We start from the raw sequence: 25,538 nt of genomic DNA on the forward strand, positions 1-25,538 counted from the left end.
ACCAACACATTTCATTCAGTCATGCAAAATGTTTGTGCAAAGGTGACACAGTGAGTGTTTCTGTTCTTCTCAGGTGGATGATGGCATATAAAAAGAAGGAGGGACAGTGTCCAGCCATCCCCACACCAGACCCCCTTCTGGGGTCTGCAGCTGTGGATGGGGGTCTGCAGGTACCTGCATGGTAGCAGATAGAGAACTGCCCCCCGGGCGATCTCATCCTCCACCCGGGCCAGGCCAGCGTGATGACATAACTTTTTGCAGTCAGTCTTCTAGGGTTAAACGAACATTCACATCACAGACGTGTTTTCTCAAACTCTGATCATTTTGCGGTTACAAAACTTTCGTAATTTTTCTTGAGAGAAAATAAGCGACAAAGTCTTTTTACGGTTTTATGTTTGTTGCAAACGTCCACTTCCTGCATGGAGAGAAGACCGCTCTCCGCCTTCTGGATGGGCAACATGAACCGATTCTTCTGCTCTGTCCCATTTCCTCTTTGACAGCCGAGGGCAACGCCTGGGAATCTAACCTCCGACTGGAGCAGGAACGTCCAATTCCCCCCCCCACGATAAAACCCCCCTAATATGTGCAAAGCTCTGAACTTGGCTGATTAGCAGCCGACGCACAAACAAAGTTAGTATCGTAAAGCGTGTTTTTGGAGTTTCTAAAGATTTAAACTCCTCCCCCTTTGGAATGGGGGGGGGGGGGTAGTTAGATAAAGGTGGGGGTAGTACAGACCAAACATGAGTGGATGTAAATGCCAGGGATCTGCAGAACACGGTGCCGCCAAGCGGCAGAAAAGAGACTTTTCCTTATAAAAAGATGAGAAGATCTTTATTGAGACAAAACTTCCAAACGACGAGCAGGTCGGATCCGGTTACGTTCTGCTACAGAACCACTACAGCAGATTAAAAACAGAAACCCTTGAAGTTCACTCTTGAAACATGGATGTGATGCAGTGAGACGTGGACCGAAGCGCCACGAACCCAGCAGGACGCTGCAGCTTCGGTGCTTCAGACGACGCGTCCCAACGCCGGGACGGAGACGCCATCAGAAGTTGGAGCTGTTGTATCCAGAGTGCGAGCCCCGGCCGCGACCTCCGAAGCCTTGGTACGTGAACCCCTGCTGGCCCTCCCAGGACGGCTGCTCTCCCCAGCCTGCGAGGAGACCAAACGGCGCTTTAAAACCTTAAAAGGCAACAGCGGCCACTCCAAGCCGCCCTTTAACCCACCGTGACCACTGTAGCCCCGCCCTCCGGTCACAGAGCTGGGGTAGGCCGTGCTGAACATGGAGAAGTCCGTCTGGCCTTCCCCGGGGCCTTGGATCAGCATCTTCTTCTTCTCGTCGCCGTAGCCGTAACTGTACGGGCTCTGCTGGTCCGCGGGAGGCGGCATGGACTGGTAGCTTTCAGTCTTTATGCTGGTGGGGGCTGGGGTGGGCGGGGCGGAGAAGGTGGAGCTGCTCTCGGGGTAGAAGGTGCCGTAGCCGCTGGTGCTGCTGGAAGCGTCCTCCGGCTTCACTGCAGTGTTGTCGTACAGTTTATCTGAAAGAGCAACACTCCAAACCGTTACAGAGCCTCCATCAGAAAAATTCAGCTTTGTGTCTTTTAATGTTCACTCCGCACTAAAAACAACACAAAGTGGTGTTTTAAACGTGCACCCATCTCTGAGTATTCCTCTAGAAACATGCTCTCTGAGCACCAGCCCCTCCCAATCCACCAACGTGTTCCATACGTGTCCTATGGAACACGTATGGAACACGCATGGAACACGCATGGAACAGCTGTTACCACCTTTTAAAGGCAGAAACCTTTAGTTTCTTCAGGATTCGGTTTGTTCATGTTTGGTTTAACAGAATCAGCAGCACGGGGCGGAGGGGGGCGGGGTTACATAAACTCCTATTGGGGGGGGGGGTAGTTTTACATAAACTCCTATTGGTGGGGGGGGGTAATTTTACATGAACTCCTATTGGTGGGGGGGGGTAGTTTTACATAAACTCCTATTGGTGGGGGGGGGTAGTTTTACATGAACTCCTATTGGTGGGGGGGGGGGGTAATTTTACATGAACTCCTATTGGTGGGGGGGGTAGTTTTACATGAACTCCTATTGGTGGGGGGGGGGTAGTTTTACATAAACCCCTATTGGTTGGGGGGGGGTAGTTTTACATGAACTCCTATTGGTGGTGGTGGGGGGGGGGTTCTCGGGTCTTGACTTCATAGGCATGATGGAGAAGGCAGCCTGCACACAACGAACACACACCCCACCCCACCCCACCCTCGGTCGGACACTCACGGTATCCGGCGCTGGCGCCGCTCTCGTAGCTGTAGTTGGCTTCGGGACGAAAACAGAGACAGGGGGGTGTTGGTTTGGTGTGAAAAGCCGAGCCGCCTCTAGAAACCGAAAACGCTCCTTACTTTTGTTGTAGTTGGGTCCCGGGTTGAACGGTTTACCGCGGCCCCGGCCTCGGCCCCCTCTGTTGGGCCCCCAGCCCCGGGACCCCGAGTCTGAGGGAATTCCCCGGATGGTGCCGAATCCCGGGATGTGCTGTCCAACATGGAGGAGAAGGTTGACGTGGGCCAAAGCCCGGGAGGAGAGAGTGCGGCGCTCTGGTTACCATGTCGGTGTAGGTGACCTTCTTCTTCATGCCGCTTTTGTAGAAGCTGGAGGCGCCGTCGTTTTCGGGGAACAGCTTCTCCAGAGCGGCCAGGGCGGCGTAGGCCTTTGCTTCCTTCTTGTTGGAGCCCCTCCCTTTGAACTTCTGCCCATCAACCTCCACCTGAGGAGCAGAGCGCCGCTTTAGCCGCCATTCTCCTCTCCACGCCGCTCGCAGGGGGTAAAATCTGATGTTTGCGCTTTTCAGCCTCTGATCCCCTTAAAACGAGTTTATTGATGTTTAAAAATATGAAAACGTGTTTGTGCGACCACATTTATAGATGACATCACCAGTTAATACTGTGAAGTCTAAACCGTCCTTCAGGAGCTCGCCGCTCCACGGCCTGAAGAAGACGCCGACGTCTCCTTTGATAGGCGATGAATTATCTGCTGTCAATCAAAGTATCAAAGTATATGTCAGTTGGTTTGTGTTTTTTCGCATAATTAAGATTTAATGGAAACAGTGAAATTGTGTTTTTTCAGCATTTCAATAAAGTGTGTAGAAGAGTTTTACTGTGTTAGAACATCCATAATCTTACTTGGATTTCTCTTATCGTCGCTTATTTTTTAGAACTTAACTTTCAAAACAAAGGAGGGAAACTTGTTTTTCAAGGAAAAGTGCTACACATAAAAACCGGATAGATTAAAAAACATGAATGTTTTATTGTAACAGCAGCTCTGAGCGTGGAGAGGCTGACCTCCATGACGAAGCATTTCTCGTGAGAGCCCCCCGTTTCTGACGACAGCTCGTACTTCAGGCTGCGGCGCTTCTCGTTCAGCTCCATCACTGGGTTCTTGCCGTTTTTGGTCAGGATGGGACCCTGGCCGCTCTGCCAACCAGCAAACACACCAAGCAGGCCGTCAAACGCGCAGCTGCAGGCAGCTTGAAGGAAACCGAGGGGATTTCCAACGCACCGCCTCTGACGGAGGTCGAGAAGCCGCCGCCCCCTCCGGCCCGGGCGCAGCCGCGGCGCCGGCCGATTTCTGATCTTCTGCCTCGACTGGCTCCGCTTTGGGGTCTGGGCCTGTCGGAAGACCCAGATCCTGAAGGACCTGACAATGAGAAGGGCGTTTAGCTGCTGATCGGGCAGCTGATGAGCTACCTTAGTGCCACAGACGTGTCTGGACACCCCCACAATGAGAGAAGTCTAACTTTCTGGTTGGAGGTTTCCATAAAGTGAAACCTCTTCTGGACACAGCATTGAGTTGAGAGCAGACTTCAGCGCCTTGCCTTTATGGCGACGTTGACTTTGGCGGCTTTCTTGGAAGGCCCCGTGGCTTCGTAGGTCTTCCTGTTCAGCTCCACAGTCATGGTGAAGACCGGCTCGTGGACCGGCCCGGTCTGGGAGATGAGTTTGTAGTCCAGGCCTGGTTTGTACTGGTTCAGACGCATCACGGCGTTCATGTTTAGGTCATCGGTGACTAAGAGAAAAAGACGGAAAGGCAAGACGTGATCTGAGATTCTTGGCCAAAACATTAGCGTCAAAGTTGAGCGGAGCCAGAGAACGAGGCGTCTGGCGTCCTCACTGACATGACTTCCTCTGGAAGCGCTTCTGGAACTTGAGGAACTTCCTCTGCTTGTTGTTGAGCTGGGCCTCCTCCTCTCCCTTCTCCACCTCGCCGTGCGGCCTCTTGGCGGGAAGGTTGAAGTGCTCGGACGGGCGGATCTGGGCTGTGTGGGACAAGAGTCCGGCATATGAGGGCGCAGCAGCGACAGAGCCTCAGCCGACATCCACACCTCCTACCTGTGTTTTCTTTGAGAATGGCCGCCATGTGTCTGCGAGCCTTGGGCCTGCTGTCCATCCCCAGAACCTTGTGGATCTGCCCAAAGGCGCACAGCCTCAGCGCCAGCTGCGAGCACATCAGAAGTGAAGGTGAGCCTTAAGGCGCCGGGAGCAGAGCCTCTCTGCAGTCGGAGCAGACCTGAGCGCTGCTGGTGATGTCTTCGCGCTGCTGCGGCGTCAAGGCCGCGGTGGCGTCCACCTCCTCCTTCTCACAGGGGTCTTTGAGGCCAGGTCCATCTTCCGACAGAAACGTTCGGGTTTCACTTCAGCGACTCCAACAAGTCCACTCCTGACCTTCAGACTCACCTTGCAGGAGGATCCCAGAGGCGACGCACTCCAAGACGCGGCGGAAAGACTCCCCCACGCCCATCTGCCGCTCACAGGTGCTGATGGCCTTCTCCACCAGCAGCTCCAGAGGCTGCGAGCAGACGACAGAGGCTGAGCTTTACCGTCTCCTGGATCCTCATCCAAGCAGAAGGTAAAAGAGGATTCAACGAATACAGTCTCATCAGTAAGTAAATGATGAGAGACGGGTGACGTTTAAGAAAGCTGCTCCAAGTAAGATGGTTTCATCTTCATGTCACCGTGCTCAAAGTGTGAATGCACAGAATGTGACGACAAATTTTCCTCTTGAAGGAAAGAAGCTGCCAGAAGTAAAAGGCTGAGTGACATGGCCACTCCGCACGGGGATCATGGAGGCGGCCCCTCGTTGACGGACAGGTGGCCAGTCTGACGCAGGGCCACAAATCACACCTAGGGACAATTTAGTGGACGGTGGGAGAAAACCCACTATGGCGCTTCATGGCTGCCATCAAGTGAACGAATGTTTCCAGGAACTGAGTGAGGAACTGCTAACCGAGGGACCCTGCCTTTTACAACTGCACAGCTGCAATCCAGTTGCCACTTGGGGGCGGAAACCTTTCTGGATGATCTGATTGGCCGAAATTTGCAGGTCAAATTTGGCGAGGCAGCGGGGCGGGACTTTCATTTCTAAAAGGCTTTAATAGGAAAGCTGTGAATTAAAACGTTAACGACGGTGAGAAAGTGCTGCTGGGTTTTTTTTCTGTGCTGTAGGTTCTTCTCATGTGAAAAAGCATCTCACAACATCAGTTGTTCAGTGATTATGGGATTTCAGCTGAATTAAAAGAAAAAGCAGTTAGGATGCGTCTAGAGGTGAGAAAACTTCATCTCAGAAAGACTTTAGAGGATTTAACAGCTCCAAGTAGTGATGATTAACCACCATGTCTTCATTTAACTACCAATACAAACCAAAATGAAGCAGTAAAACGAAGATTCTTTTGATGCTACATGGGTGAGATGCTGCTCCATCGTTAGCATTTGTTAGCTACATGCTAATACACACTTCCTGTACTTTGAGGTGCGTAGTACTTCTGTCTCGGGCTAACTAAAGCAAACATTTACATTTACCTAATAAAGGGATTCTCACATGAGAAAAACTTACAGCACAAAAAAAACACTGCACTTTTTGATTTGAAATAGGTTTATTTCAAGCAATCAAATAAGAATAATACACAAAAACATTACAATCATCAGTTATACATTCATACAAAGACGTATCAAACTTAGGATAATTAAATATATTAATAAAGATTGCTTGAAAGGAAGTGGAAGGAAGTGAATTTATATAATCCCACCCCATTATACTATAACCATTTATGACATGATTTATTATTATCAGGTTCATAACTTTATCAGACAGAATTTAGAAACTTTAGGGATCAATAAATCACATGACAAAGATGTATTAATTAAAATATTATGTAAAAATAACTATTTTATAAATCTACAGATCAGTTATCTAAAATATATGCAGATTACTTATGTATATTATTAAAAAATAATACTATATCAGTAAAATCAACATATTACTGTTTCAAAAAACTTCATAGCAAAAATTGATCAAAAGTTAAAATATGTGCAAATTATGTTTCATTAGGAAAAATCATGAATCCATTTTTGGAGCAAGTGAAGTAATATGATTAGAAATCAATCAATTTAACCATCATCAATAATTGATTAAGCATTTTCTAACCGTCTACCGAGCGCCGCTCAGTCAGGATTGCAACCATGCGGTTGTAAAATGCGGGTCGCTCGGTTGGGATTGCGCGGTTGTTCGGTTCCTCAGTTCCTGAAAACACTCGCTCAGTTTTCTCTGTGCTCGTTCAGTTAATGGCCGCCATGAAACGCCACAACCCACGCATGCACGGGGAGAGCATGCAGACTAAAGGTTCCTCACTGATTCTGATTTCTGCTAGACCTAAATGTGTGTCTTTGCACGACCGTTCAACGTATGTCTAACAGACTTTTCATGCATGAACCACCGAAGTTTAACCTTTATGTCACGTATACGGCGCACATATCACGTTCAAACTATGTAATTGACGAATACCTAATGAATTGCATATAACCAGCCCAATAATCACACGCGGTTGATGTTCTACGTTGATTTGCATGTTCTTAGCGTGGTTTGTTCAAACTCAACATGGTTCATTCTTGATACATCTGTGAAATTTTCAGGCAAAGACCAAAACTATTCTGACGTTTTTCACGTATGTTCACGCACGACCAGTTTTCATCCGTGCAATATGCGCTGAATGTATGCAGCGGCTGTGTGACACGGCCTTCAGGCGGAGAGAAAGGCGGCTGCTCTGGTGGAGCGGTCTTACCCATCCTAAGAGCGGCGTCCAGGACGGAACGCGGTAGCACAGATCCCTCGTGACCCGGATCACCACCAGAGCAGAATTCAACTGGGAGATTTTAGCCTGAAGGTCCAAAGCAGAGTCCAGTTAGCCGTAGAACCAAGCGTCTGTGATGACAGCCCCTCCCCCGGTGCTTTCTGAGTTTCCATGAAATGATCAAGAAAGCTGAGACAGCACAGGAAAGGTTCAGCCTGGTGGGGTCGCGGTCCACAGACCAGCACGCCCCTACAGTTCAGTTAGGTGTCAAAACCCGGGGCTTCGTCACCCTCGGCACAGCTGCCCTGAACTGTGCCCGAGCGCCGATGTTTGTGCGCTCGGGCACAGAAAGGAGCGCCTAGTGTGAGCGAGCCCCGAGAGGCTGGACAGAACAACACAGGAGATCAGTTCAAGGAAACATTCTGACCTTGTGTGCAAATAAGGACGTGAATGCAAACCTGGAAGCACTTGGCGTGGCGGAGAGACGCCAAGGCGGTTAGGCATTTCTGCCTGTCCAGAACGTCCGGCGGATCGTCGACTTTTTGCGTTTCTATTGACGAGGTGGGATAAGAAGAAAAGGTACAGTTTGACCAAGGGGGTGGGCTCTGTCTTGCAGCTCGGGGAGTAGCAGCTTTTCCCCCCCAAGCACCAGCAGCAGGGGAAAGGGGCACCAAGAAGCTAACGTGCAGATCTCTGACCTCAGGAGGTTTCAAAGGCCACAGTCCGCCGCTGAAGTGTTCTCAACACCGCTGTGTCTGTTGTGAATGTATCGTAAGCGCACTACAAGAAACACCCCCTTCCCTCCGCTCCGCGGCTTGGGTTTGCTGCTCCCCCCTCCTCCTGAGACAGCGTATCCAGTTGGTCAAAGGTCCAGCGCTCCTACAAAACTTGACAAACTATAAGGCAATCATTTGTAAATCACAAACATTTAGAGGAAGGTCACGTCCGTCCCAGGCTGCAGCAAAACTGATCAGTTGCTCAGAGAGCGGCCTCCCCGAGACAGCAAACATAAAGAACCATACCAGCTGGGAGCAAGCGTTACTCCTCTGACCCCAAACGCCGCCGGGCAGACCCAAGACACGTTAGGATTCGCCTGGAACGGTACTAGAACGGGTCTGCAGTTCCAGTCAAGTCCCGTTGTGGGCTGAAGCCTTCAGGACTGGAACGGGACTGCAGTCCCGTTCCAGTCCTGAAGGCTTCAGCCCACAACCTGAACCCACTCCAGGAGCAGGATCCTCCGTCGGATTCTGCAGGGAACTTTGGAGGAACCCGAACCTCAATGCCGGCACTCATCAGCTCGTCGTCTTCAACAGATTCTACTCGTGGGACGACTAAAACCAAACGTTCAGCCCATCCAGAGTCTCTGGGATAAACTTAAAGCCTTGGTCCCGGCTGACCTTACGGGCAGATCTGGATTGTCTGCGGGTGAAAATCGGTTATACCCGTGTGGGACACACGGGTATCAAGGAGGTAGAGCGGTCCGTAAACCCGTAGAGACAAAATGCTCATGCACAGGTTTAGTGAGCAGCTATGCGACATGCAAGGATAAGTAGGGTAGGGTGAGACGCAGACGTGTCGTACGGACTTTTCCATCTTTTTAACCCCCCAATCCTGCAGACTGTACAAGGAGGCGTTAGTGGTGTTCACGCGATACTTGCACACTCATTCTGCAGCGTAATTTCAATCAGATAGAGATGGGGTGGACGTCCTACAGGCCCTTTGGGATTACGTGCACACCCCGTGCGTGCAGCATCTGTCCGTAAGGATCGGTACTCACAACTCACTGACGACTAAGAACGCCATGTGACTGGTTTGCCTTACCAATACTTCACCATACACTTACCACACACACGACAATGGTACGTTCCATTTTCATCACGTCCCTTGAGGTAATCGTACGAGCCTCAAGGAAACTGCCCGACACACCTGAGCTCGCCTCAAGATGCAGCCGCTTCTCTACGACCCTCCAAAGACTCGGAAAACCCAAACCCTGCAGCACCCAAACGAGTCAAGAGCACGTTAAAGACGGCGACCACGGCCTCCTTAAAAGCCGTTGTAGCGCCGTCCACCTGACGCGAAAAAACCAACACATCTCTGAAAAAGAGCAAACAACAAGGAAGACTCTTCTTCACAGACAACACAAAACCAACAACACAAATGCTTTGGCTTCAACACAAAGTAGAACAGGAAGACAGCACAGAGGCTGTTTGGGGTAGACAACTCATTTTTAAGTACCGCTAAGCGTCATCCAAATGTAAAAAATAAAAAAAGAGGAAAAACTGATTTCAGTGAGGAAGACTTCCTCTTCTTGGGAGGATCATCTCCAGAAAAATCCGACTCCGCCCTTAGTCCAATAAAAACGCGGAAGTTAAAGTCTGAGAGGTCTGATGATGAATGCGGTCAGACACTGGTATGGTTCTCCATGCCGGACTCCAGACGCTGCAGCTGCTCGTCTGAACACACCTCCTGCTGTTTAAAGACCCACTCCAATGAAAACGGTGTGTTCAACCTATTTTTGTGGCATTTTCCTGACATATAGAAAGAAAATATGGTTGCATTTCTGAGCATTACTTTGTTCAAATCAGTGTGAATCAGGAGAAGCTGAAAACATGCACTAAATAAATAAATAATCGCATTTGTGGCGTAGAAAAATGCTGGGGTGCCACAAGCTCCTAAGTTAGTACAGACAGCTCTCAGCAACAGGGAGGTGAAGGGGGCGGGGCTGCTCTGCACAAACGGCCCCGCCCACAACTCAGAGGTGAGTTTCTAATAAGCTCCAGCCGCTCTGCAGAAACTATGTCCTAGAAAACGTCAGATTTCTTTTTCATGATGAGAAGGTCCCTGCGAACGCTTTGGTAACAGTCGGAGTGGGTCTTTAACACAACAGCTGCACCAGCAGCCCCGTTAGCAGAGCGTCCCTCTCCACCAACCACGCTCCACGGTTTCCCTGACGGTCGATCAGGTTTGCTGCAGCCGGCTCCAGATGTACAAGTTCAGCATCAAGTATCATGCAGGCCGCGCTTTTGTTATTCGTGGAAGAGCATTTTAACATGACACTAAGAAGAACCAACAGTGTTCAGGACTGAGTCTCCGATGACAGCTCCTCACGGAGCGACGGCGGGATGTTTGAGCAGGAGGAGCGTCAGCCGGAAAACTCCCCCCGTCTCAACCGCACTCCAGAATTCCACTGGACACGGGCTGTGGTTCTGACTGAACAAGACTCGCAAAGGGCGGGCTGGTCCCACATGGTCCCACCTCCCAGCCAATCAGCAGCTTTCAAGAGTCAAACTGTTGTTTACATTCGAGGACGTTCAGACCAGCAGGGCGGCGAGCTCCTGCCGTGTTCATGAGTGAAGCAAAATCCTCTGAAGCAACGTTCACACGTTTATATCTACTGTTTTCTAGCGCGTGTCCGCCACCCACAGGTGGAAGAGGTTTGGTGCGATGCAAATCTTTAATGATTTTAATGTACGTCGGGCATACAAACTTGTATGGCGACGACGATGTGACGGGAGTTTTAACCAGGAAAACACAACACACGCGTGTTTAATCGGACGTTGCCGCTAGAACCCGCATTGCCGAGGGCGGTGTGAGCGTAGCTTGAGAGGCACGCGCTTTGACCCCGACGCACAGAGACTTCCCTTCTACCACTTTGATAATCTGTGTAGATGAGACTCAAACGCTTTGCAGCTAGATGCTGAAGGGCATCGCTCCCCAGATGTCAACCTTCCTCAGCCGAGAGGCTCCGCCTCCAACATCTGTTTCATTTCTAAGGAAGTAACTGAACCAAATCAGTTTTATCTGGGATAATTCCCTTAGGTTTTTTTTATCCTTCTGCATTTTGGGAGGCAGTTGTTAAAGCTTCTGAGAAAAAAACCAAAGGAAAACAAGACTAAAAGTTTTGCCGTTAAAGAAAATATGAAGAATGTGGATCAGAACTTTGGCAGCGAGACGCCGCTGAGCCGAGTCCAGTGGAATTCAGAGCGGGACGCTGAGCACGAGCCGCCGAGGTCTAAGAGGAAGCTGGCCCCCGCACGCACCTCCACCCTCTGACCCTCTACCTGTCTGCTCCATCCTGAAGAGCGGCGACGTCAGGCGGATGATGAGACACAGGACCGACTCGCTGTTGCTCTTCACTGTGACGGCCGCATCCTGAGGACACTCGTTTACTTTGTACGCCCCTTTGGAGATGACCTGGAAAAGATGAGCGTTAGAGACACGGAAGAAACCCAAACGGCTGAACCGTGGTCCTGATCCCCACCTCCAGCTGCTCGGAGAGTTTCTCAGCAACTTGTTTGAGGAGAGCGACCGTAGGTTTGTTGGAGCACAGCAGGACCAGCTCCAGCTCAGCGTCTCCCTTCAGGAGGAGTCCTTTAGCGACCAGGCCGACCCTCATGACCCCACGCAGGACGCGGTCTTTGGAATCGGCACTTGTGCTGGCAGAGCACGGCGAGAAAAAGGGACGAAGCAGGAACACATGAACTCCTATTCCAAACATGTGAGGCTTCAAGTGTCGCCTCCTGTCTTTGCATTTGCTCAGGTCGGCTGCTATCTTGGGAACAAACCCGGTTACAGAAGGAGGAAGACTCAACGTTTTGATTGGTCAGTTGGTTGTGATTTTTTCTTCTTTAAAGCATCCGTTTCAGATGCTTCTCTGTTGGTCTAAAAGTGTCCGTTTGGGTTTTGAAAGCATCTGTGCTCCAGACTCAGTCCAGTTGTTAAATAAAGTGAACTGACATCTTAACGTTTTTATCTGCTTGTGAAATTGTTCACAAACTGTGAACAATAAACAAAAAGTGTGAGTTCTGTTGTGTTTCTGTGTCATCCAACCAACATTGAGGTTCACCAAAAATTCCCTAATTGTCTAAAGATATACTTTATTTATGACTTACTGAACAAGTCGCAGTTTTTTTGTGCAAAGTTTAGCCAGAGATGCAACTTGCGTGTTTTAAAAAAAACAAAAAAGGGGGGGGGGGGGGGCTGGTGTTCATTATTCTCCTACCAACAGCTTCTGGAGGCGCTGCAGGTTGGTCAGTATTTGCGACTGACAGCAGCGCAGAAGAAGAAGCGCATCTCAATCTGATCAGCAGATGGACTGAAACAGAAACCGTTCTCTTCCTGTACCTTAAAGTTTTGTTTCTGTCAGCGAGACGTCATTCTTATTTGTATTTTTCCCTCCGTGGACTCAAGCGGGACGTCGTCAAACTGGGTCACAGAGAGACAGAAGTCCCGCTGAAAGCCTGTCATGCAGCAGATGGTAAGCTTAGCGTACCGGGAGAGTCTCTGAATGATGTCATGAACCAGACGTGAAAACGTCAGACTGATGCTTTGTAGAACGCCTCAAAATAAGTCGATGCTTCCGTGTAGCTGAAAACGTTTGGTTTACGAACACGTCTAGCAGAGGATTTAACTCGCTTCGAGAGGCGGCGTACGTGAATTTGACATGTGAATCGTGTTCGGCATGAACGCAGCTTTAGGCCAGACTTAGTGGAGTTTTTCCAGAACAGTTTTCTCCCCAAAGTGCGACTTACCGTATTTTCACGACCATAAGGCGCCTTAAAAGTACGAAGCCCCCTATGGTTCGGTGCGCCTAATCTGTTGTTGCGTGACTTCGGTAAGGAGGGCGTAGGAGAGGACAGCATGAGGACGGGAAGGAGGGAAGTGAGGACCTGAAAGAAGACACCCCCCAGAGTGCAGGTATGTGCATTATGCATGTGTGTACATGCGTGTTGGAAACCCTGATGAAGCACAGTTTGAACTGCAGCCATCAGCTACACCAGGGGTCCCCAAATCCTGGCCTGGAGGGCCGGTGTCCTACATGCTTTCCCAACCAACCTGCCATTGAAGCTCCTTATTGGCTAAACACACCTGATCCAGGTAATCAGCAGCAAATAGGGCAGGGATCCTGGAAAACCAGCAGGACACCGGTCCTCGAGGCCTGGATTTATGGGACCCCTGAGCTACACGGAGGAACACGGGAATCCAGCAGCTGCCAGAGAATTTAAGATGAATGAATCCACGGTTTATAAATGGAGGAAGCTGGAAAACTAACTCCAACAGTCAAGAAGACGCAGCTGAGTTTCCATGGAAACAAGGCGAGGCGGCCCGAGTTGGAAGACGGATGAATGAACGATCAGAGAACGGATGGGAGAAGTGTCTCTACCGCCACCATTCCACTGGAGGCAGGAACGCTAGCAGAGGAAATGAAAAGTGAACATTTTCAAGGAGGTCCGTCTTGGTGCTTTTGTTGTATGAAACCATTTTTCCACCTGGGCAACGACTACTGTGGCGCAGCAACTTCCAGCAGATTACAATGAAAAGCTGTCCGTCTTCCCCTCCTTGTACTGGGAGGCGGCGCCGAGCGAGTGACGCCACACTTTGTGAATGGGTGGTAGAGGCTTGGACTGGTGTGTCAGCTTCCACTGTTCTTGGAGCTTTCCCAAAAGCCAGCATCATTGATGAGGAGCCGCACGACAACGAGTCGGACTCTGACGAAGACGAAGGGAAGCTGGCGTGTGTTTGATAGAAACTCAGCCCAGCTGCTCATTTCAGACACAGAAGATGACTGATGGATTTTTGGATGCTGACTGAAAAAATGAAAAATAAATCACAACCAACTCAGTTTTGCTCCTGCTGCCTTTTTTAAAACAAACCCTAGTATGTTTTATCGTGTCCTAAAACCCGGTAAAGCCCCTTTTGTGTGTGTTAAATAAAGAAAAAGCTCCCAGAACTGAAACCACGCCCTATAACCCAGGGCGCCCTATGGCCGTGAAAATACAGCACATATGTTTTTTTTCTCCTTTATTATACTTTTGTTTTTGAAGCAACAAATAGCCTCAAAAATAAAATACAGTAAACTAAACAATATTTACTAAATGGCACAAACTTCCAAACCATTTCAAAACACGCAGAAGCAGTTTGGAGACAAACGTTGCCACGTAAAAATGCAACTGTGGCACACACATGTGAAACGCTTACATACAAGATACCCCGGACATGTGGTGATGTGTCCAGGTTACTTAGAAGGAACCGTATCTAAAACGGAGCGAAAGCTAGAAAAAGCTCTTCTTGTGGCGGCAAAGAAAGCCAAAACTAAGAACTGGCAGAAGGCTGAAGCACCGACACACAACCAATGGAGAGAGAGACCTACAAACTAAAAATGAAGGAAAAATGGTTTATGTCCAAAACAAGAAGTGGTTATGACATGTAATCAACTTTGTATTCTGTTTTCCTGGAAGGAGGAAAGTCTCAACCTGACAGACTGTTTCTCCTTTTTTTGAGTTTTTCTTTTTCTTCCTATATATATGGTTTCAATGTTTCTAGGTTTGTTCATGTGTTAAAAAATAATAAAAAAAATAAAAAACGGAACTGTGGCTGCAGCTCACTGAGGTCCTCCACGTCATTTCATGACGACTTTAAGTTACTCCCCAGAACTGAACTAAAGCCAAATCCAGGAAAAAAACAGACGGACAGTAAACGTCTCCGGTTTTACACCGGCAGCACAAAGTACGACGGCGGGGGGTGCTGACCTCTCGGCCTTGGCGGGGTCGCCGTCAGCCTTCGGAGCATCGATCTGGTCGGACGCAGCCTTGAGAGCACATTCCACATGAGAGACGATGGTCTGCACGGCCTCCAGGTCCTCTGCTGACGGATACACCTCCGAGTGTTTGGCCATCACGATGCGATCGTGGGCGCTTATGTGTTTGGGGGGGGCAACAGGCTCCTACAGAGTAAGGCGTAGATCAGACAGGGCTCCAGACTAACTTTTTTCACTAGGAGCACAGTGGCCCCTAACTGAAAATTTTAGGGGCGCAACCAGAAAATTTAGGGGCGCATACCGTAAATCAACATTCTAACCAAATCTACTAATTTCCACTGTATTATGTAATAAATACTTTAATAATAGATGCAGAAATTACAATGTGCTGTTTCAAATGCAGTGTCACATTTTATTCTGCACTTTTGAAGATGCAACAAGAAGGTAAACTGACAGGACCATCGCTGTCATGACAGTACAAATAAGTAAAGAAAACTGATGGAAATTTATCTTTGTGACACCAAATAGGTGCAGCCAAGATGCACAATAAGCGTGTTTGAGATCACAAAAATATCGCGAGAAAGGGGTGGGAGCAAGGGGCAAACCTACCCGGACACAGCTGGAAACTGAACTGACTGAAAGCTGCCCTACAGACTACAAAACAATGCATTATGGGACACGTGTCCTGATGGTTTTTGTAGTGGAGTGATTAATTAAAATAATTTAAAATACCAATTTATTAAAAAAGGCTACATACATCACAAAACCTTAAAATAATCATACAATATATAATAACACAGATCATACTAAGGGGGAGAAGAATATTAAAACTAAATTGAATGTTAAGGACAACTCAAATTTCCTGTTCTCTTTCAGTCTTGCTGCAGATTCGCTTTCATCTCACAGCCCCCCCCCCCGGTCTCCCCAACGATCTAGGCGAGCCGCCGGTTCATCTCAAACACGTCTATCGTTGCATTTTCCCCACGTATTTTCAGTGTGTCTAAAACTAATGTTGTTGTTGCTCGCACGTGTTTAAAGTTCAAGCCCCGTTAGCTGTCACGCATGTACGCGTGGGACATTTATTCTCCTCAGCTGACCCGACTCCCGCGGGAGCGGTGTGCTGCCGTAACGGCCGTGCATAAACCCTTTGATGCGCCGCCGTAACCGTAACCAAAACCTAAACCTTCCTCCGGTTCTGTGCGGCCCAGAGAAATGTTCAGCACGGACTGCATGTATTTAGAAAATTACGAGCGAATAAATACGTTCTAAAGGAAAGTAAGGAACTCCTTAATGTGGTCCGGGGAGGGAGGGGGCTGTCAGGTTTTTTTTTTAACGCCCCCCAAGAGTCATATACCCCACTGTGATTGGTTGGTCAGCTTCGCGCACGACAATGAAAAAGTGTCATTCATTAAAACTGGCGGGCTGCAGTAACATTAAACCTTCATATTAAGGCGGGGACCGCAAAATATCATCTTGGGGGCCGCAAATAGCCTGCGGGCCGCGAGTTTGAGACCCCTACTGTACACTCTGGCACTGGTACACTAGCCGCAGGTGGGAAGAACGAATCAATAGTTCGCTTACTCATAGCTCAGACGCACATATCAGGTTGTGATATTTATCTCAGTCTCCTTCCCACAGATGTTTACGCGCACTCGATTATCTCTAGGCCCCTCCCCCTACACGCATTTTAGCCACTCACAGTGGCTGTCCCTATTCTTCTCACACGCAGTGGCCGCCTCGCACACAGGCATCACGCGAGAGTGTACGTGCTCGCGTTTCATGAGTATGTGCGCGAGTGTGTGTGTGTGTGTGTCTGCCTGCGTGCGTGTGCGCTTGCGTCTCATTAATTATTTCATTGATCATTGACGTGCCCCTTCCACGTTTGATGTATAAAAAATACGAAGGGTGGGGGAGGCAAATTTACTGGTCGCGCATGTGCGACTGGATGTAATATTCAGTCGCACACTCTCAAATTTTGGTCGCAAAATGCGAGCAATTGGTCGCAGTCTGTCCGAGGTAGCCCTGTCAGAGGTAAAAGTTGGAATGTGAGAGAATAACAAGCCAGCTTTAAAAACCCACTCCGATCATCTCCTGATCTCTTCCCAGCGGTCTTTTAATGCAGTTTTTTAGACAAAAATCTGTCGTTTTCCAGAACATAGTTCCTGCAGAGCGGCAGGAGTTCTTTAGGAATTCCCCTGTTGGTGTGGAGCAACCCCGCCGCCCTTCCCATTGCCAAGACCTGAGGGCTTGTGGCCCGATCAGCATATTGTCCAGTTATCTTTTATCTTTTAAACAGCATTTTTCATCTGCTTCTGATTCATTTGAATAAAGAAAAACTGTTAATGTTCATTTTCTTCAGCGATGTCCTCCATCATCAGAAAAACGCCACAAGATTATGGTAAAAACACTGGAGTGGGTCTCCAAAGCAGCCACAAAAACAGCTAAAGGAAGACCTGTCTTTATCAGGAGAACAAAACTAAAAAGGTTTTAAAGGAAAAATTAGCAACATGTTGAACCTAGCGTTACCTCAACCTGTGGTTTTTCCTCCACAGTCCCAATGGAAGCGACGTATTCGTGATACTGCCGCAGCTCCTCCTCGTAACACAGACAGTCGTACCAGTATCGCAGCTCCTCGTATCTGTGAGGACAAAAGCACAAACGGCCTCGTGAAGGTCGGACCTCTGCAGAAACCAGGGATTCTCCTCAACCGGACACGTTTGCTCATGCGTGTGCTGGGAGTCGGACACACGGCCGGTCAGATGCCAAAGACGCGGTGAATCCTGAACGGATCCACAAACGTCAACGTTGTTTTCTAAATTCTACCCGATGATGAGGCCGAAGGAGGAGAACAGGTAGGAAAGTAAAAGCGGTGTTGGATTAAAACGGTGCTTTTTAAACATGTTCTGACATTTTCCTGATGATTGAAAACTTTTTAAGGAAAAATAATTTGTATTATGAGTGATTTTGTGTAGTGTGGTATATATTCAAATTTCATCTGAAACTGTGAGTCAAGTTTGTGATTTATAAAACGTGTACATTCTTTCCAACTTTTTTTGTAATATTAGGATTCCAAAATAGGTGAGTGATTGTTTCTGCGTGTTCGTCCAAATATTTTTCCAGGGCAAGTCAGGGATGGATAGATGGATGGATGGATAGATAGATATATAGATAGATAGATAGATAGACAGACAACTTTATTTATCCATTTGGGAGGTTCCCGCATGGAAATTGACATCTCCATCGCATACAGCACTATTAGACATAATCAGAAAAGTAAAAACAGTAAAGACAGTTTACATTTCTGCAAAACAGCATTTAAGAAAGTCAATCAAGGCCCTTTCCTTTCTGTCCCCCTCCCCCCTCCTAAGTGGTGGTTGAAGAGTTTGATGGCCCGGGGGACAAAGGAGTTCCTCAGTCTATTTGTCCTGCACCTTGGGAGGAGCAGCCTCTTGCTGAAGGAGCTAAATGTTTTCTCTCCAATAGAAAACATACCATTCCACCTCCTTTTAGTAGATAAAATGACGTCACCATGCTGCGTTTTCCTTTGCTTCATTTGGGCTTAAGGAACTGCATATTTTCTAAATAATAATGCAGTTTTTATTCTATTCTACTAACTTATAAAAGGCAAACCTCTGGATGTCTCGTGTCTACTTCTTTAAAACTTTAAAGACATTCAGACTTCAGGTGAGGGTTCTGCGGGGTGTCGGCTGCAGGAGCTGCTGTCAGCTCTTGCGGTGTTCTGCGTGCGTGCGTGCGTGCGTGAGGGGGGATCGGGTCGTACCTGTCATAGTCCTCGGGCAGGAGGCGGTGACCCCGCTGGATCACACTGTCCCAGTACAGCAGCTCGTCGTAGGCCTGCTGTTCGTCCCATCCCAGCAAGTGAACGGCCGCCATGCTGTCGCGACAGAAGCTCCCGTTTATCTACATTCACCTTTATTCACGTCCGGCCTGGTTTAGGACCAATATCCAATGAAAAAAGACCGCACGCGACCACCTGGACACGGGTGCAACGGACGGCTAACATTAGCGGCTAAAAACTTTGCGTTGCCGCAGACGGTTGAATAAAACACAAATCAAAGACTAATCATCAGATAGCATCACTGTAAACCAAAACAGGGAATTTTTAATTGAAACAAATGCGATGCTTCTATAAAATCAGCACGAGTTGGTTCGCGTGTTTTTCGCTGCTCGCTAATGTTAGCTACCCAGCTGCACCCGTTGGGTTCACCATCAAAGCTGTTCTTCTGCTAAAAGCTGAGATTCCGTTGCTTACCGGAGTCGCAGAAAAGAGGCAGACTTGTTAACTTTCACTTATAACTAAACTGCGTTTGGAGAATTTTGAGGCTTCAAGAAACTCCACTATTTTCTTTTTTTTTTTTTTTACGTGAAACCGCAATTGCGATCAACGTCTATATGAGAACAGCGCCCCCTGGCGCTCTGGAGTTTGAAACAACCTCGATATGAGAACAGCGCCCCCTGGCGCCCTGGAGTTTGAAACATGCTTTGCTTTCAACCTGGAAAGACCCGCTCCAATAAAAAAATGTGCTTTTGGTGTTTTTACATGTTCTTGTGCCATTTTTCTGAAGGGGGGGGGGGGGGGTCCTAAATCCGTGTTAATTGAGTCCAGCAGGGATTTTTAAGGTCCAACAGGTGTTAGTGTCACAGCTTTGACACAGAATACAGTGTTGGCAATGTGTTGAAACGCTCAACACCTCATCTATCATCACTTCAGATTTCTTATTGCAGATACTTACATTTCTGGTGTCTTCAGACAGCTCCTTTGTCTTTACCATTGTCACTCATAAAGAGGGAATACCGGTGGCTTTTTAAACACAACAACATGATCAGTCTCTGCCTATATTCACATGAGATTGGAGGAGGCAATTAATCACAAGTTATCCTAATTTGTAATTGGCAAAAGGTAAGCCTCAGAATCAAAAGGTTTAATAAAAAGGGAAAGAGGTGGCAGGAACAAATGAAGGGAAGGTGGTTGTGTGGGATGCAGAGGACAGTGGCAACGATGCCGCTTATAGGCAGGAACATAAAGGATTGGGACATACCCCCCCCCCAAATAAAAATCAAAGTGTTGATCAATATGCTCTGTCTATTTGGGATACACTGTACAGGGAACTGCAGGCGTTGACAGACTAAAATAAAGGTGTAGTTCACTTAAGTCGCCACAAGATGGAGACAGCTCAACATCATCGTTTTTTTACTTACATTTTATTTCTTCTTCAATGCCCCTTTAGGGGCTCCGTAAGTAAGTGACTGGTGAGCACCAGTTAGTTGTTTTTTTTCCTTTACTTCAATTTAATCTTCTTCCATGTCCCTTTAGGGGCTCCGTAACTGCGAGACCTTTAACAAATAGATCCCTGTTTCAGAAAGTTATTGCAACTGCACCATATGTGACCCACTATTGGAGAAAATTTGCCCCAGACATTGGTAAAATGGAAGAAGGTTTAGACTTTGTCCTCCAAATATTTGATCTCAAATAAACCTCGGGACGATTGCTTTAAACGTCTTCACGGATGCTACCCAGGCAAAGCCTCACTACACATAGACGTTGATAGAAACTGCTCCTCTTGTAAATTAGACATTGAAACAATCACACATTTATTCTGGAAATGCCCCCAAACAGCAACTTTTTGGAAAGACTTCACCTCTTTTGTACAAAGTTAAATGTATAACCTCAAGCTGAGGTTGGCCATTCTGAGTTGAAGCGTCATGGATTCAACTCAGAAACGGATAAATCCCTTTAAGGTGAGTCAGTCCAAATGCTAACAAACTTGAAGACCCACTCTGATGAAAATGGGGTTTTTAACATCTTCTGGCATTTTTCTGATGACATCTGGAGAGAAAATTAAGCTTAAAATAGTATTTCTAAGCATTTCATTATACCGATTGTTGTGAACCAGGTGCAGACCAAAAAAGCTGTTTCAAAAAGATTGTATTTGTGACGTAGAAAATAAGATGGGGGGGGGCACAGTCTCTCTGCTCTGCTCCATTCTGATGCATCCGCTGTCTGTCAAACAGATCCATGAACGTCTCTGTTTTCCTGGTCTGATCTGGAATCTGGATCTAAACTGGACGGATGGATAGCTCAGATGTCGCTGCCCTTTTTGTTGCACCGCTAATCTTAGGATTGGGGGTGTGAGGGGCTGTAAGCTGGTGGCAGAACATGTAAACAAGGCAATGATGGGAAACAGGGGGAAGGTTTACTCCCCGCCAACGGCCCCGCCCACAACTCAGAGGGGAATTTCTGAAGAACTCCTGCTGCTCTCCCAGAGAACAACACATTTCTGTTATATTTTGGCTAAAAACAGCATCTTCATAATGAAAATAGATAAAAAGATGAACAGAGTGGGACTTTAAGCTACCAGAAATGTATAGACTTTGCAGAAGCAACTGTCCTCCACTACACATCGGACGCCTCAGTGTTGTCCGTCAATAACTAAAAAATGGTTACAACAGTGGGCATCGTCCCATATTTGTTTTGGGTTTGATGAATGTTGTCTTCCGTCTCCCTTCAGCTGCTTCTGTGCAGAGCTTCAGGTAGCTGCCAGCTCGCCACAGCGGTGCCTTCAGAGCGTTTTGTTGTGACAAAACTGATGTTGTGTGTCAGCTGTTGCACCAACAGAGCCGGCGTCTCGTCCTCGTTACAGGAGAACAGGTGTCAACAGAATAGCACGGTGACTCACGGCTTTCATCATAAAAGGCTGTATAACTTTACAGCCCGGATGGGCGCCACGTCACCCCGAACGCCAGCGAGGAGGTGCAGAGAAAGGATGGGTGGGTAAAGGAACAGAACCTGAGAGAATCCTCTGACATTCACCTGTAGCCTTTTCCTCGTCTCTGTTGCGCTGCTCCAAACAAATCCATTGTTGATGTGGAAAGTTTCAGCTTACGAACATTTTACATGATGCCCTTCAGCGCTTTGAAATCCAACCCTTTTGATCCATTCTACCTTTATTCCTGGTTGAACATATTGTCCAGTAAAACGGAGCTCAACACAAGATGCAGAACCTTTTGCTGTTACAGTGTTTGCAAAGTCTAAAATGATGATTTTTAAAGAGCAGATCACAGAAAAAAACCCAAAGCACTTCTAAAAGGAAGATTTTTGCGAAAAATAAAACCAAAAAAACATAAAAACGATCATTTTTACAAGTCTGTATCTGAGCTTAAGGCATCCAGCGTCTGAGGGCAGAGCTCCCAACACAGAATTCATTTATTTTTCTCTTTAATATTTGGTGGCAAACTAGCAAAAATGGACTTGAAGATATCAGATCCAAATAATTACAAACATCTGAAGCTGACATTCTGATTCTGGTACGGCCGTTGAATCCGGACAAACAAAAATGAACCCTAAGCTTTCTGTGTTTTTCCAGATGTGCAGCACATTAATCATCTTAAGTTCTGTCCTTGACACCAGAACTCTTATCTTTGAGATTTTTTTCCTATTAAAAAAAGCATTTTGAGCCTGAATGACGCTGAATTTGTCCATGAAGACGCTCAAAAATATCAAATAAGTTCAAAGAGAATGAAAAGTCCCCCTACAATCATCTTTTCATCTATTTTCAAAGCGTTAACAGTTGTCTTAGCTATGTTCATGTCGTTTTTAGCCAAAATCCCAAAACCTGTGTCGTTTTCTAGGACATAGTTCCTGCAGAGCGGCAGGAGTTCATCAGTAATTTTGGGCGGGGTCATTGGTGCAGAGACACCCTGCCACACTCTCTCTGCCCGTTGTTGAGAGCCATATGTTTACATGCTCTCCTGCTAGCTTGCAGCCCCTCACACCCCCAACCTAACATTAGCACATTAGCGGTGCAACAAAAGCGGCAGCAGCATCGGGTTTATCCATCCGTCCAGTTCTGATCCAGATTCCAGCTCAGACCAGGAAAACAGAGACGTTCATGGATCTGTTTGTCTGCATCAGAATGGGGTGGAGCTGGAAGACTGTGGCCCCGCCCAGCGTATTTTCTACATCACTAGTGTTTTTTTCAAACTGGATTTTTTTTGTCTGCTTCTGATTCACAGCGATTTAACCAAAAGAAAACTACTTGAAATTAACTTGAAAATCAAATGAACTGAAATAAATCTGAAAGTCTCAAAGGTGAGAGAAGCAATGGAAACCAGAGGTGCTCTCAAAATGACCAACTTTGGCAGAAATAGTACACGATTAGCTTTTTTTTATGTTTGATTTATTTATACATTTTTCAAAATAAGAAAAACAAAAAACAATTCAAAACCACAATTTTAAAGAAAGAAAAGGAAATAATAGAATAAAAAAATAAAATTAAAATAAAAAACAAGTACACAAATTAATGAATAAAATCTTACAAACAATATACTGTGCTACCAATCTATGAACAGCAGAGACACTACACACCTTTAACCGTTAATGTACTTGAAAGTTCACTGGGTCTTTCTAAGGTCAAGGACATGACATGCTCTAAGAAAGGTGACCACATTTCAGAGAATTTACATGCAGTACCATTAAGAGAATGTCTGATTTTTTCCAGCTTAATAAAAGAAAGAGAGTCTTTTATCCACTTTGAGTGAGTGGGTGGGCGAAGATGTTTCCAGTGCATCAGGATAGTCCGACGGGCAAGTAGTGTCAGAAAGGCAATAAGGTCCTCTAACCAAAGAGGGAGAGAGTGATTGTCCGGAGGTATACCAAAAAGGGCTGTCATTGGGGATCGGTGTACTTTGACGTTACAGACAGGATAAAGAGTCAAATACAGAGTCCCAGAAGTCAGAAAGCGACGGGTATGTCAAAAACATATGAGTAAGATTTGCAGGGCCTAGATTACATTTTACACAGTTAGGATCAGTACCAGGAAAAACTGTGGCAAGTCTGCTTCTAGACCAATGAGCTCTATGAACCACTTTACATTGAATGATACAGTGCCGGGCGCATGTTGATGAGGAGTGAATTCTCCCAAGCACAGATCTCCACTGATCATCATTTATGTCTACATGAAGCTCTTCTGACCAAGCCACACATAGATGGTCAGATGACGAATCAAGGGTGGATAGTAAAAGGTTATACATTTTGGATATTGTACCCTTCAGAGAGGGGTTCATCCCCATGAGAGTGTCAATCATAGTGGCTGTTGGGGCACTGGAGGGATCAGGGAAATGACGACAGATAAAATTACGAGCCTGCAGATACCTAAAGATGTGAGTGTTGGGCAGATTAAACTTTTTAGCTAATAACTCAAACGGAGCTAAAGTTCCATCTGTGTTGAAGTCTTTTACTGAAACTAAGCCACGACTTCTCCACAGGGCAAAAGTCTTATCAGTAGATGATGGAGGAAACAGAGGGTTAAGATAAAGTGGGGACATGAGAGAGATGTTTTGAATTCCCAGGTGCTGTTTCAGTTGAGTCCATATGTACATGATTTTCAAAGGTATTTTAGTAAAAGTAAGAAGTAAAATTACTACTACGCTGTACTCGTTTGTGTCTGGAGCTTCTTGCAAAAGGAAACACGGTGAGAGCATCGAGGCAGATTTATGATACATGATGTCATGACCGTAAACAAAGCTGACATTTATCTGTTTGATCCTCTTCCGCTTTTCAGAGGTTGAGGCTTTCTTGTTGAACTGAAAAAAACATGTTTACCTACAGAGAGAAAGAGATTTGAATGTTTGCTGATCCTTCGGTTTAGCCTGGTTCACAGCAATGACCTCAAACAGGCTGCAGACTGTTCCTCACAGGACTCCTCCAGCAGAGATCCTCAAGTCTTAAACCTTTAGGAAGGCAGTTGGTGTGAATGCAAAAGCTTTAGTCAGGAAAGGTTTTTGTTTTGGAGCGATGAACTGCAGATAAATAAAAACAAACAGATGAGCACGCTTCACAAGTCTCAAGTCAGTGAGGTCAAATCTCTGCATGCGAGACGCCTCAGATCCCCGTCTCTGCTCTCCGCTGAAGTGTTTCTAAGCATCAGTGGAAGTCTGCAGCTGGAAGGCCCACTTTCACAGCCCTTTCATCCTCGTGTGACAGACGGGGCTGGGTAGTTTGTCCCTCATGGTGCACCATAGGCTGACCTTCGTGGCCACCACCTGTCTCATGAGTTGGGATTGGTCCATTCGGTTGATCAACAGCAGCTGTGGGAATCCCAGCTAGATTCTGGTTTGTCAATGGTGAGCACTTATTTTTTTCCTAAAGTTTTTGAAAATTTGAATTGGCAACATTTTAAACTGTGTTCACATTAACGTGAGAGAGTTGCCACTGCTGTTTTTCTTGTAGTCTTGTTCACCATTGTCTTTTCTATTTTAATTGACCTTGAAACCCCTGTGTCTGTCCATTTAAATTGTGTTTATTTGTACCCCTCTTAGTTTCTTGGTGGCTGGAAGTGGCTGCCTTGTCCCTTCATCCTTGCTGTAGCTGGTGGGTGCCATGTGGTAGTGTTGTGTTCGGGGGGCTACAAGTGGTGGTTTCCTGCTCAGGGGTTTTTCCAGAAAGCAGGTTATGATAGTTCCCACGGTAAGTTTGAGGCTAAGGAAGTTCATAACCTCAGCTTTCTATTCCAGAAATGGAGGTATGTTTCAGGGTGGGTCAAGTTACCATGGCAACTCATGCTCTGAACATAACCTGGTCTGGAGCAGGTTTAGTTGAAGGTTAGTTTGTTTTCAGAGAGGTGAAGCAGCATGGTGTGTCCATTTGAAGATGATTTAGTGGATGAAGAAGCTCAGATAATACTTTTTCCACCATGAGAGGCTGATAAGACCACATATGGTTGTTGGAAAGATAAACTATTTTGATCTAACTTTTTTGATCTAACTTAATTATATGCTTAAGTTAAGATAAAATCCTTTTTTTAGTTAAGTCATCTTAAAATTAACACGTTATCAGACATTTATTTTACTTTCA

The 25,538-nt window shown here is 46.8% G+C and overlaps 1 protein-coding gene across 2 annotated transcripts; it reads right to left on the bottom strand.

Moving 5' to 3' along the window:
• Window positions 1-803: 803 nt before the first annotated feature.
• On the bottom strand, window positions 804-19,083 carry LOC101160220 (interleukin enhancer-binding factor 3-like). Of its 2 annotated transcripts, none has more exons than XM_023965200.1 (20): window positions 18,939-19,083; window positions 18,447-18,613; window positions 17,192-17,303; window positions 14,658-14,851; window positions 11,390-11,564; window positions 11,190-11,322; window positions 7,587-7,678; window positions 7,120-7,215; window positions 4,739-4,850; window positions 4,572-4,669; window positions 4,394-4,499; window positions 4,180-4,320; window positions 3,880-4,070; window positions 3,564-3,701; window positions 3,347-3,478; window positions 2,611-2,772; window positions 2,411-2,540; window positions 2,289-2,327; window positions 1,229-1,540; window positions 804-1,154 (listed from the first exon to the last, which is right to left on the bottom strand). In XM_023965200.1, the coding sequence occupies exons 2-20, from the start codon at window positions 18,557-18,559 to the stop codon at window positions 1,048-1,050; spliced, it is 2,583 nt and encodes an 860-aa protein (XP_023820968.1). In that variant the 5' UTR covers window positions 18,560-18,613; window positions 18,939-19,083; the 3' UTR covers window positions 804-1,047. The 2 variants fall into 2 exon arrangements, with proteins under 2 accessions (XP_023820968.1, XP_023820939.1); XM_023965171.1 differs by having other exon boundaries at window positions 18,447-18,560; window positions 18,939-19,082.
• Between the last annotated feature and the right edge of the window lie 6,455 nt (window positions 19,084-25,538).

Source organism: Oryzias latipes, chromosome 1, assembly GCF_002234675.1.
Source record: "Oryzias latipes chromosome 1, ASM223467v1".
NCBI lineage: Eukaryota > Metazoa > Chordata > Actinopteri > Beloniformes > Adrianichthyidae > Oryzias > Oryzias latipes.

Bases quoted from the DNA above. Each gene is read 5' to 3' on its own strand.
- LOC101160220 (XM_023965200.1), bottom strand. From the start codon at position 18,559: ATGGCGGCCGTTCACTTGCTGGGATGGGACGAACAGCAGGCCTACGAC. The intron at 11,565-14,657 runs GTCAGCACCCCC...GTGCTCTGCCAG, and splicing joins GACCCCGCCAAGGCCGAGAG to CACAAGTGCCGATTCCAAAG. The intron at 7,679-11,189 runs GTAGAGGGTCAG...CCTCGTCAATAG, and splicing joins CTTCAGGATGGAGCAGACAG to AAACGCAAAAAGTCGACGAT.